The sequence below is a fragment of the Ctenocephalides felis genome, unplaced genomic scaffold (assembly GCF_003426905.1).
Source record: "Ctenocephalides felis isolate EL2017-DRISC unplaced genomic scaffold, ASM342690v1 CF-g0.4_SCAFFOLD_03571, whole genome shotgun sequence".
NCBI classification, from domain to species: Eukaryota; Metazoa; Arthropoda; class Insecta; order Siphonaptera; family Pulicidae; genus Ctenocephalides; species Ctenocephalides felis.
The window spans coordinates 11077896-11090558 of NW_020539725.1; the positions used below are offsets into that span (position 1 = coordinate 11077896).

The 12663-nt window shown below is 30.1% G+C and overlaps 2 protein-coding genes across 4 annotated transcripts in view; both read left to right on the plus strand.

Annotated features, from left to right (window-relative positions):
* LOC113385619 overlaps nucleotides 1-5450 on the plus strand; it is a 23590-nt gene extending 18140 nt beyond the window's left edge. The window contains exons 7-14 of the mRNA XM_026623467.1: nucleotides 247-425; nucleotides 516-733; nucleotides 792-960; nucleotides 2656-2781; nucleotides 2852-2955; nucleotides 3020-3186; nucleotides 5096-5317; nucleotides 5384-5450. Coding sequence (XP_026479252.1) covers nucleotides 247-425; nucleotides 516-733; nucleotides 792-960; nucleotides 2656-2781; nucleotides 2852-2955; nucleotides 3020-3186; nucleotides 5096-5317; nucleotides 5384-5450 — 1252 coding nt within the window. The remainder of the gene's footprint in view (nucleotides 1-246; nucleotides 426-515; nucleotides 734-791; nucleotides 961-2655; nucleotides 2782-2851; nucleotides 2956-3019; nucleotides 3187-5095; nucleotides 5318-5383) is intronic.
* Nucleotides 5451-9145: 3695 nt separating this feature from the next.
* Nucleotides 9146-12663, plus strand: part of LOC113384971 — a 75869-nt gene continuing 72351 nt past the window's right edge. For all 3 annotated transcript variants that reach the window (XR_003367956.1, XM_026622752.1, XM_026622753.1), the window contains exon 1: nucleotides 9146-9853. Coding sequence is in view for 2 of the 3 variants with exons in the window: in XM_026622752.1 (XP_026478537.1) it covers nucleotides 9747-9853 (107 nt within the window). In the remaining variant the exon portion in view is untranslated. The remainder of the gene's footprint in view (nucleotides 9854-12663) is intronic.

Sequence of the window (12663 nt, forward strand, 5' to 3'; positions counted from 1 at the left end):
TGATTAATACCAAATCTACTGACATTTTTATTCACTGTAAATGTGTTTGTTTTTTATATATCAACGTTATCTATATTTTATATTTATATATCAGCTCGAGGCATAACTAGGACCACCTCTAGAGCATTTCCAAGACTTTTCTGGAATTATGGATGATGTTTCTGATGCTTTCACGCGCATTACCCCAAAGTACTATGCCGTATGTCCAAACATTGCTTTAATAACTTTAAACATTTATTTTCTCAGAGATAAACACATTGATACTATCACAAAAGCAGCTTATAAATTAAGCAATCATCTATTGGATATTGTGAATGCAACCAAGATTTACACAATGGTACCATCATGGGGTTACAAGGATCCAAATTCTGTAGGAGGATGGAACGGAATGCTTGGACAATTGCATCGAGGAGAAGCAGATATAGGTTTATAATTATTTAATAAATATTACATTACTATTTATCTCTAGCAAATATTATTATTAGGTACTATATAAAATACACATTTCTTTGTAGGTACTCCATTATTTTTGACTACTGATCGAGTGTCATTAATTGAATATATATCTATGACCACACCGACCCAGGCAAGATTTGTGTTCAGGGCTCCTCCTTTAAGTTATGTCCAAAACTTATATCTTCTTCCATTTGATCGAGGTGTATGGCTCGCTAGTCTGATTTTTATCCTTTTAATGATATTTGTTATTAGTTGTACATCAATGCTAGAAACAGATGTGAGTACAGAGGTATCTTTATAATCAATTAATTCTTAATAAGAAGAATATATTCTAGGAGAATACAGGAGTTTGGATAACAGTAAGCAATTCTTTCCTATTGTCATTGGGAGCAATATGTCAACAGAGTCCCCCTAAAAGTCCAAGATATCCTGCAGGAAGAATAGTTACTTTATTTTTATTTGTGGCTGTTATGTTTCTATATACTTCATACACCGCTAATATAGGTAAGTAACTTAATAAAACTATGTAATTAAATAAACTTGCTACTCTTTCCAGATTCGATAATTTTGTTCATCATAGTCAAAATATTTTTTTATATTGATCAACATTTCAAGCTGACTCTCGGCAGAGAGCATTGTTTTTGAATTTTTAAAATTTTTAACATTGTTTATAATTTTTTTTAATACTTTTTCGTTAATTTAATGACAATGCTAGCAGAAAACTTCCAAATATTTTTTAAATTTTCAACTCACAATGGCTAGTACTGCCTTATATTTAGAGCAGGTGGGTGAGTTGAGTTAAACTCTAACTCGATTGAAGGAAAACTAGTGTGAAAGATTTCCCATTGACGTCTCACATCGCAGTGCTCGAAATGGGCTATTTTCAATTGGAAACATATTTATAACTTTCCGTATGGTAAGTTATAGTAATGACCGAAAATCGAAAAAGAAAATTTATGCATATCTTCACGTTTCAAAGGTTTCTGAACATTTTGGCATACCTTAGAAAAATTGATGTGTGTGTGTGTGTTTATGTGTGGATACATTTTTCTGTCGACGATTTCGGGCGCACGGATCAACGGATTTGAATGACTAAAAAAATATTCGATTCTTATTGATGGGGAGACGTGCTGATTAGTTTTTGGCATACGAAACAAAGATTGCAGAAAATAGAGATCGAGTTCTTGAGAGAACGGAGTATCCGATTTGGATGATCGAAAAAAAAATAATTCGTACTGAAGGAAAGAAGTGGTGATTAGTTTTTGGCAAAGACAGATCCAGTCATTTTGGAGATACGGAGCTAAATGTGCAAAAAATGTCAGTTTTTGAGAGAACACAGCATCCGATTTGAGTGATTCAAAAAACCCTGTTCTCGTGTTGACGAAACAATTATTTTTGAATTTTTTTTTTAATTTTCAATTGTTTTTTTTAATATCAAAAATAATTCGGAATTTACTTCTAAATCTAGCTGAAATTCTAAAAAATTCTAGAAAATTGCAAAGAATGGTTTGATCATATGTTCAAACTTTAAATAATAATAAAGTCAAACCGTAATGTTTAATTTTTAAACAAATCTGTTGCAACTCATGTTTATTAATTAAACAAAATTAATATTTTTGAATAATGTTTTTTTTCAAACCAAGTTTGAATTATGAAGAAAAACTGGCCAACGGTCTTTTGAAAACACAAATACTCTCTGAAATGCTTGGCTGATTCATTTTATAGACTAATAAAACTACTATGATATCTTATCGATATCTCTCTAAAAATAATTAATTTTTCAAAAACAACTAGAGTATTTTACTATCTTTTAAGTAAACTTAGAAATAACTGATATTTTTCTATGTTAATTAAAAAAAAACTGTTCTATAGATCAACAGAAATCTAATAATCAAAAAGTCTCTGCAAGTAGGATTTTCGTTTGGTAACCAAATATAATATATACCTTCCGGAAATCAATAAAAATTACTTTTGACAGAATATCTTTCATACATATTTTTATGATTTATAATAGAATACCAACCACTTTTGCAAAAGAATTGTTTCTATGGCCTTATTTCAAATAGCTATGCATTATCCCAATACATTTATATTATAACTATTTATGAATACAACACAATACACAATATACAATACACAATACACAATATTTTATATAAAATTATTATAATATTAATTACTATAATTATATTTTATTAGTATCTTTGCTGCAAGCTCGAACCTACAGTATCAGAACACTCAAAGATTTACTCAAATCTCCATTAAAAATCGGAGTTGATGACATTGTTTATAATCATTACTACTTTTCGGTAAAAATTCAAAATTGCAATTATTTTTGGTCTTACTTAGATTTGGTCTTAACTATAGTAGTTAATAAGGTCATATTTGTAGACAGCAACTGATCCAGTTCGGAAGGAAATTTATGAGAAAAAAGTTGCTCCGAAAAATAAAAAACCAAACTTTTTCAGCCAGCAAGATGGTATTAATAAAATGAGACAGGTAAGAGTACAAGCATTTATATTCTGTTTTTTTTTTTAGAAAATTACATTTTTTTTATGAATAGGGTTTATTTGCTTTCCATATGGAACGTGGTGCCGGATACAAAGTTGTATCAGAAACATTCTACGAAGATGAAAAGTGTGGTCTAATGGAAATAGATTTTTTGAAGTTCAATGATCCATGGATGCCGGTGCAGAAACGTTCTCCATACAAGGAAATCTTCAAAGTAAAGTTAGTATAATATTGAGATTGATGAAATTTTATTATATTTTATTACATTTAAGTAAAGTATGACTAAGTTTTGTATCCTTTTGAAACTGTAGGAGAAAATATGCGTTTGAAATATATTTTTGATCCAAAACTAATTTAGCTATGTAACCAAAAGATTCGGTTGGTATTAACTTCCTAAAGAAAAAGTTTATGTATTTGACGAAAAATTCAATTTACTATTTTCTTGATCTCTCAAGTCATTCTGAATCAAATCAAAATTGGATAAACTATATTTGTACCATCTGAAGTTGCTAAATCTCAATAATTATTCATTTTTTAAGCATACTGGGAACGAACGACTTACACCTAGTACCTATATTTATTCTCCATTGATGAAATTTATCTTTAGTTTTTAAATCAACGACTATAAATAGTGGCATTATGCCTTAAGGCAAACTGCAAGAAATTTTCGATAGGTATAAACATAAAACACTGAATAAATAGCAATTGAGATTAAGGTAATTAAGTTGTGCAATTGCTTTTTTGGAAATAAATTTTTTGCTTTTCCTTGAATCTAAATAATGCGATTTTTTTATATCTTTTAAACATGCTTATTATATCTGTAATTGTATAAATTAAATTAATTTGCTTAACACGTAATGTATTTTATTTGAATGTGGACGTCAACTGTAATCAGTAGATATCTACGAAACATGAAACGTACATATTTGCTTGGCATATATTCTGATCAGAATCTTTTTTCCAAACTTTGATGATTTTTTATAATTCAATTGCTTTTTGTAGGCTGTTTGTAGGCTTATAATATTTCAGTAGAACATTTTTATATATTTTATTTACGTTTCGAAGGTTTGCGAACATTTTGGAATACCTTAGAAAAATGGATGTATTTGTGCGTGTGTATGTGTGAGTGCGTGTGTGTGTATGTGAGTGCGTGTGTGTATGTATGTATGTGCAGATACAATTTTTCGTCGACGATTTCGAGAACACAGATCAACCAATTTGAATGATTCAAAAAACAATCGATTCCTATTGATAAAGAGATATGCTGATTAGTTTTTGGAAAAGGCAGGTACAGTTATTCCAAAGATACTGGACAAAAAGAGCGTCCCATTTGAATTTGAAGTCCGATTTTGAAGAGCTGAGGAAATTTTTGGGAAGACAGGTCTAGCGGTTTCGGTGATCTAATAAAAAAAGTGAATAAAAATGCCATTTGGCGGATTAAAATGATCATTAGACATATGCCCATCAAATTATCATATATTTTACAGATATTTTAATAATGAAAACATTTTTTTTTACATTTCTATGGGTTCCGTACCAATGTTTATTCGTTATACTGCAATGCGGCGCCCACGCGCATCTATATTTTGTTTCTCCGCAGCCGTTAGCTTTTGCGATTTTGCAATTCCAAAATACTTCAAAGTATAAGAAAATCAAATTTTTCACAAAGGTCATTTTTTTTGAAAATTTTTAAAAATTTCCTTAAGCCCTAACGATGCAATGCATCTCTAGTTCAACTTTGGCCTCATGCGATCAGAATGACTTGAAATGTCGAAAACACATCAAATTGGCATTACGGTTACGGATTTTCTGGTATAAGCATATATTATCCTTCGAGAAGTTAAAAATATTATCGTAAATAAACTATAATCCATCGAACAATATAAAATTAATATTTCCACAATGCAAAATTATCGAACCATTAACCTTTCCGTAACGCGGCATTGTTTCATTAGTGCTACCTGGAGGAAAACACATCGTGCCTGCATTTTGCAACTTGTTACAAAATCCATCCGTGGAGCAACATGCATAACGATATCCAACCGTTGCTCGAGCGTGGTGCAACCGGCCTTGGATAGCACCTAATATAACTTTTATACATTAATTAATTCACGAATGTGTATTTTAGCATGTTCAAAATACGAGAAAGTGGAATACAATCTCGTGAAATAGCACTGCATTACACCAAGAAACCAGTTTGCACTACTGGGGGTGCTAGTTTCGTTAGCGTGGGATTAGTCGACTGCTACTTCGCAGGATTTCTACTCGCTGCCGGAATTGCGATCTCTATATGTATATTAGTGATTGAATTATTGAGTGGTTCGTGCCGAATCAAAACTGATGATGTCAGGTGAGATAACGAAAAAATATGTTACACTCATCTTGTATTTCGTCAATGATTTGTTGCCTATTTCAGTCAAAATAGTGAACTAACAACTAATGACACAAACAGAGTAAATGAAAATATACATTTTTTGGAATGAGAATGTAGTATTAAAAGATAAAATATTTCAAGAATAAATAAATAACCATGTACTAGCTGGCATATTTTTAGATGATATAATAAAAAAATATTTTTAAAATTCATTAAATATTAGAGTTTTATAAATGTTAATACTCGGTGTTCTGCACTCATAGATAAGAAAAAAATATATCAAGTTTGCAAAGTACAGTTATTTTTTATATTTTATATTGTATTCATTATTTTGTACATATTATATTATATTGAATTTTTTTATTATATTTTTTCCTATAAGATGTTGGTCTGAAGCTTCTCCTTACGTCGTATTTTTAGATGGTAGCTCAACGGTTAATCCATATTTGATTATTAACTTCCCTTAGGGTGAGTTATAGTAATGGGCCGAAAATTGAAAATGCTACCATGGATAAAAACCCAGCGTTTTAAGTCGTTCTGAATCGTTTGATGCAAAAAATAAAAAAGTATGTATGTGTGTAGGTGAGCTAAAATAGGATAATTAGGCAACATTTTCTCAAAAAGTGCTGTCAACTTTATTTAAAAACTCATATTGATTAGTTTTGTATATCTTCATGTTTCAGAAGTTTTTGAACATTTTGGCATACCCTAAAAAAAATGGATGTGTGTGTGTATGTGTATGTGTGGAGACAATTTTTTGTCGACGATTTCGGGCGTACGGATGGACCGATTTGAAAATTCTAAAAGCAATCGATTCCTATTGATAGGGAGATATGCTGATTAATTTTTGAGGAAGACAGGTCCAATGGCTTCCGAGATATGAAGCAAAAAGTGCTAAAAAAAGTCAGTTTTTAAGAGAACGGATCAATCGATTTGAATGATCTAGAAAACGTTTGATTCGTAATGATGGGAAGAAGTGGTGATTAGATTTTTGCAAAGGCAGGTCCAGTCGTTACTAACTCAATGTGTCCACCTAAATGTTCAAGAAATGGCGGTTTTTGAAATCGCAATTCAGCGTATCAATCAATCAGCAAGCATCCAATTTAAATGACTCAAAAAACTTTATGATTGTATTGACGAAACGATTACTTTTGTGAAAAGAATTTTTTTATATCATTTTTTCAATTTTTATTCTAGCTAAAATTCTAAACATCATTTATATAATTCAAATGAATGATTTTAACAATTCAGTTCATATAATACTTAGAAATAGAAGACAATGTTCTTCATTTTAAATCCGATTGATTAAGTTTTGTTTATTTACTTTTTATAAAATAAGAATAATGAAAGTTACATTATTTATAATAAGCTATTTGAAAACATTCAATATTTCTAGAATATTTTTTTAAGATACGGGAATTTCCAGCAATTTGCCTTAGGGCACGATGCTACACACCACTAGTTTTAGTATTAGGATTTATTTAATAGAGATGTTTTGACTTATTTAAAATCTGTTGGGAAATATATTTAAAATCTATATTCCCAAGTGAAAATTGATATCGCAACTGCTCGATATCAAGGTTGTTCAATATTAAAATTTAATGGAACTATTGTAACTGTATAATATATTTAAAACAAGGAATAACATCAGTGAAAATAATATTGGTTAACACAGGTATAGATTATTTTCTTTTTGATAGTGGTTTGAATATGCTTAAACTTTTTTTATCAATTTGCGAAAAAAAACGAAAAAATATTAAAATAATAGAGTATAATATATTCCAATTTATAGATCAATAAAACTCGTGGCAATTTTTGAATTTTTCTAAGTTTTTATACTTTTGGCAGATTTACAATTTTAGTTCGTTTCATGATTTTAATGTGTGAACGAATTGGTGTTTCAAGAATTGGAAGTTCCAATAATTTGGCTTCAGGCATAATGCCATCTGATGCCATCCATAATAGCATTTATACCTATTCACATTATAACAATTTTATAAGCTTTTGTAGGTAATGAGTTTAAATTCATAGTATTAAAAAAAAGTTCATTGACACGTCGTCATGCAGTCTATATGATCCGGCTGATCTTTATCAGAAACTGATCAGCAAGACCAATATAGTATTTTTTGAGCTTTTAAATTTTAAACCTAGTCTAGAATTTTTTGCGAAAACGTGAATGAAATATTTTGCAAATTTCTGTTATTTATAATGTAACGGCTCGGTGATTATTGCACACATAGATAAGGAAATTGCACATAACTAATCAACGACTAGTCTCCATCTATTTTCATCAAATGACTTTTGAAGTTTTAAAATCGGCGCCGTCGAAAACGTCAACGTAAGTTGAGATTTTGACCCACAACTACGCAAATGGAGAAAATATAAAATTATCAAATCGGTTTTGTTGGTAAAAATATAAAAAATTTCTATATTAAAAATATAAAAACTAATCAAATATAAATAAATTCATTTTATTTATTTCTTGTTCTAAAAATGTATTTTATTGAAGCGTGGTGGTTAACTGTAATCAGTAGCCACCTACAAAACATCAATGAACGTAGGAACGTAATGCTTAGGAATATTTCTAATTATAAACTTTGATAAAATTGTATAATTCAACTGCTTATAGCAAGCCTTTAATATTTTAGTTTGTTTTCCAGTTTCATCAACAATGTCAAAAATTGTTTTAGATATTCAATTACAAAGAAACGGCCCAGTCGATCTATATCAAAAACTATTTAACGCGATACCTAAGTAATATTTAAGGAACATGTTTACTGCCACGTATTTATATAATTTATGATTAAACTCTTTTTCGATAACTCAGGTTGTTGGGTTATAATTTAACTCTTGTAGCTGTGAACTGTATAAAACACTGATTTGTTTGTATATTATATATTTGTTGCAGTTTTTATTACAACCACTGATTTGTCTCTAAGTTCTAATTGAAGATGATATATTGATTTATTATTTATTGAACATGTTGTTGCGCGGAATTTACTTCTAGAAGTAGACAATTTGTCCCATTAAAACTTTCTGCTATCCAGGGATAGCAACCATCCCATGTAAAAGCTCAATGCCATTAAGATTGTTACTTTTATGAAACATTAAAACATTAAAACAGTTTTTAACATCCACACGAAAATAAGATACATTTTTTGAATAAGAAATGGATGAAACTAAATTATTTATATTAGTGATTGTTTATATTATATTAGTGTTAAACAAATTAAATTAATTGATACAATTAAAGATATTATGAGCATGATTGAAAGGCATGACTGAAACATTTTCTGCTAATTACAAAGAAACTAGGCTAGTCGTTGCACAAACCTGGTAAACACTAGACCAAATCGAGTTACATCGAATGGCTTTTAAATGCTTAAAATCGGTCCAACCATTTTTGAGAAAACGTCGACGTCGGAAATCGGCTCATATAAACACATAATTTTCCAAATTTGGTTTCATTAGATTCAGAATGGTTTGAAACGTAAACTTCTCCTTCGGGTAGTTAAAATTTACTATGATTTTCAAAAAGGCATTTAAAAAATTTCAAATTTCCGTATTTATTAATATTCTAAAGCACCCATTAATACTTCCATAACACATGTTTGCAGAAATAACAATCATCAGTGTTTAGGATTGAATCAATCTATCATTTCAAATACGCCGCGCATTTGCTGGTACGACTGCAGCGCCGCCGCAGCGAATCGAGTGTAGCGTCTATATTATGTTGTTTGTATACCTATGGTTTACATCATGTGAGTTTCAAAATTGCACAAATGTCAAAATGAATGACGTTTATTTGTGTCACAGTGACGCTTCAAATCATTGATTCATAGCTGCCAAAAAAAGATTCGAAACAGAATTCATTTTTGATAATACGTTTTTGTTCTAGTAATCAAAATTTAATTGTTTACTACACCGTACTTAACCACAAACAGTGCAAAGTTGATAATTATAACAAGTGTTTATGACCTAATACAAAGCAATTGAAATCGATTCGTAATTAACAAAACAAACAAAATTTCAATGATTGTTCACCCGGTGACCCAGTAACTTGTCTATCCCGGTATATCACTGTAATTCAAAAGCAGGGTCAGCAGACAAATGGAGTAATATTGCAATAACCATATTACATATATACGCAATGTTCTTTACTTTCACATTTTGTAATATGCCGCGGTTATTGCGAAAGACTCCGCTAACAGATCGCTCAGTTGTCTGATAGCCTCGAAGCTGGATGCATCGCGGATATTTCCAATATTATTCTCAAACATGTGATTAGTAGAAAATGATTAGTGTACCGGTGAATTGAAACAGTGAATTAAATGGATATCAAATTTTATTGCAGCAGTTTGCAATTTAGTATGTTTTATGGAGAGGATTTATTAAATTGAGAAAAATGGGAGCATTATCATCAATGTTTGTATCAATGACGGACATCGCAAATTCTGTAACGATAATATGCGTTTTGTTCAGTTTGTTTGCTATGGCACTACTTTTTATGAAGTAAGTTCACATTTCAATATATTAAATGAACTATATAACATTTAATATTTTTATCAATATTAAAAGAACTATTTGTGATCAATAAAATTATGATAATTAATCTGTCACGTTCATAATTATATCTTATGCTCATTAACAATTCATGTTCAATTCTTGATCCCTAAATTCTATGACATTCTATTTATCTTGAATATTTAAGTATTTTAATTATTTTACTCTATAATTAACTTCCCGTAGGGTAAGTTATTGTAATGGGCCGAAAATCGAAATTGAAAATTTTTACATTTCTCGACGTTTTGAAGGTTTCTGAACATTTTGGCATACTTCAGAAAAAAATGGATGTGTGTGTGTGTGTGTTTAAGTATGTATGGATACAAATTTCCAATCACGTTTTCGGACGTACGGATCAACCGATTTGAATTGTTCAAAAAACATTCGATTCCTATTGATAGGGAAAGGAGCTGATTAATTTTTGGCAAAGGCAGGTCCAGCCGTTTCGAACATACGGAGCAAAGAATGCAGAAAATAGAAATCGAGTTTTTGAGAGAACGGAGTATCCGATTTGAATGATCTAAAAAACATTCAATTAGTAATGATTGGGAGAAGTATTTATCAGTTTTTGGCAAAGGCAGGCCCAACCATTTCGAAGATACGAAGCTAAATATGTAAAAAATGGCAGTTCTTGAGAGAACTAAGCGTCCGATTTGAATGATTCAAAGAACTTTCTGCTTGTCTTAACAAAATAATTGATTTTGGAAAAAAAAATTGTTCCAATTTTTTTTTTCAAAAAAATTTTTTTTTGTATATCAAAAATAATTCAGATTTTATTTTTAATTCTGACTAAAGTTCTAATAAACTTTAAACAAATAATTTCAACTTTGCAATTCAGTTTATATAATTCTTATAAATATTAGACAATGTTACAATATTTATAATAATCTATTTGAAAACATTCAGTATTCCTCGAACATTTCGTTACGGTACGGGAAGTTCCAGCAATTTGCCTTAAGGCACGATGCCATACACCCCACTAGTTAATATTTGTATTGCTTGAAAACTTTCCTTTTCATCGATTTATCCTGGAACAAATTCCAATGAATCATCTATTATGAAATATGATCCCTATAGAAATTATTATTGTCAGTATAAAAAATCAAGCTATTGATTATATTTTTTACTATAAATATGCAAGATAACTAGTGGGGTGCATGGCATCGTGCCTTAAAGCAAATTGCTGGAACTTCCCGTATCGTAATTAAAAATCTTGGTACGGAACCCAAAAAAAAATACACAAAATGTGTACACATTATTAAAATCTCTATAAAATATCTGATAATTTAATGTACATATGTCCAATAAACATTTTTGACCGCCAAATAACATTTTTTTAACTTATTTTTATTGAGAGTCTATAACCGCTGGACCTGTCTTCCCCAAAATTTAATCAGTTTTTCATTTTATCAATACAGGTAAATTTTTTTGAATTATTCAAATCGGTTGACCAGTATCGACGAAAATTTGTATCCGCACACACACTCTCACACATACATCCATTTTTTCTAAGGAATGCCAAAATGTTCAGAAACCTTTGATACGTAGAGATATACAAAAATTTTCATTTTCGATTTTTTTTTGCGATTACTATAACATACCCCACGGGAACTTAAAAATATGTGGTGTTCAAAACAGTTCTTAAATTGCAACTTAAACAAGTCAATGTCAAATCTATTGATATTGAAAATTTGAAAAACACCTGTGCAATGTTATTTCTTTTTGTAAATATACTTGTTAGTTTGAAATGTGTATTCTTTAAAATATTTGATTAGTGGTCCATGGCATTGTGCTTTAAGGAAATTGATGGAACTTTCCATACCATAATATAAAATGATTAAAAGTTTTATTTCTTTTAAATATCGAAAAAGAAAAATTAGAATTCAAGTAATTTTTTTGAAAATCTTGATTTTTATTTCATCATTTATTTAAAAATTTGGTTACAAGTTACTGTTAAACATTATAAATCTAGGGAAGAAACCCATAGTTTGTTTTATTAAAATCTGTATGAAATATCTGACAATTTGATATGCATAGATTATTTTTAACCACCAAACGGCATTTTTTTAAATGTTTCTTAATAGATCTCCGATAACCCTTGACCTGTCTTCAAATATTTAACCCCTTTTTATTCCGTCAATACAACTGAAATGTTTTATAAATCATTCAAATCGGACGGGTTATCTCAAAAACTGAAATACCATTTTTTGTACTTTTTGCCCCGTATTTTCGAAATAGCTGCACCTGCATTGGTCAAAAATTAATCGGCACGTCTCCGCATCAACAGGAATCGAATCATTCAGTTGATTCGACATCGTTGACAAAAAATTGTATCCAATCATACATATACATACTACACATACGTTTATCTATTTTTAACTTCCCGAAGGAGAAGTTTATGTTTTCATCAAAAAACCCGATTCGCTAATTTTATGTTTTCTCGACGTTTCAAGCCATTCTGAATCGAATGAGACCAAATTTGGAAAAAGTATGTGTGTGTGTGTGTGTGTGTGTGTGTGTGTGTGTGTGTGTATGTGCACAGATTTTTTGCCGTAAATCGACGTTTTCTCGAAAACGGATGGACCGATTTCAAAAATTTAAAAGCCATTCGATGTATCTGGACGATAACTATTGTTTGTCAGTTTTGTGCGACGATCGGCCAAGCCGTTTCTTCATAAATGGCAGAAAAGTGAAAAATTTTTCGTCTACGTTTTAGCCCGCAATTCTGAATCGATTTTGAAAATTCAAAAACCGTTCGA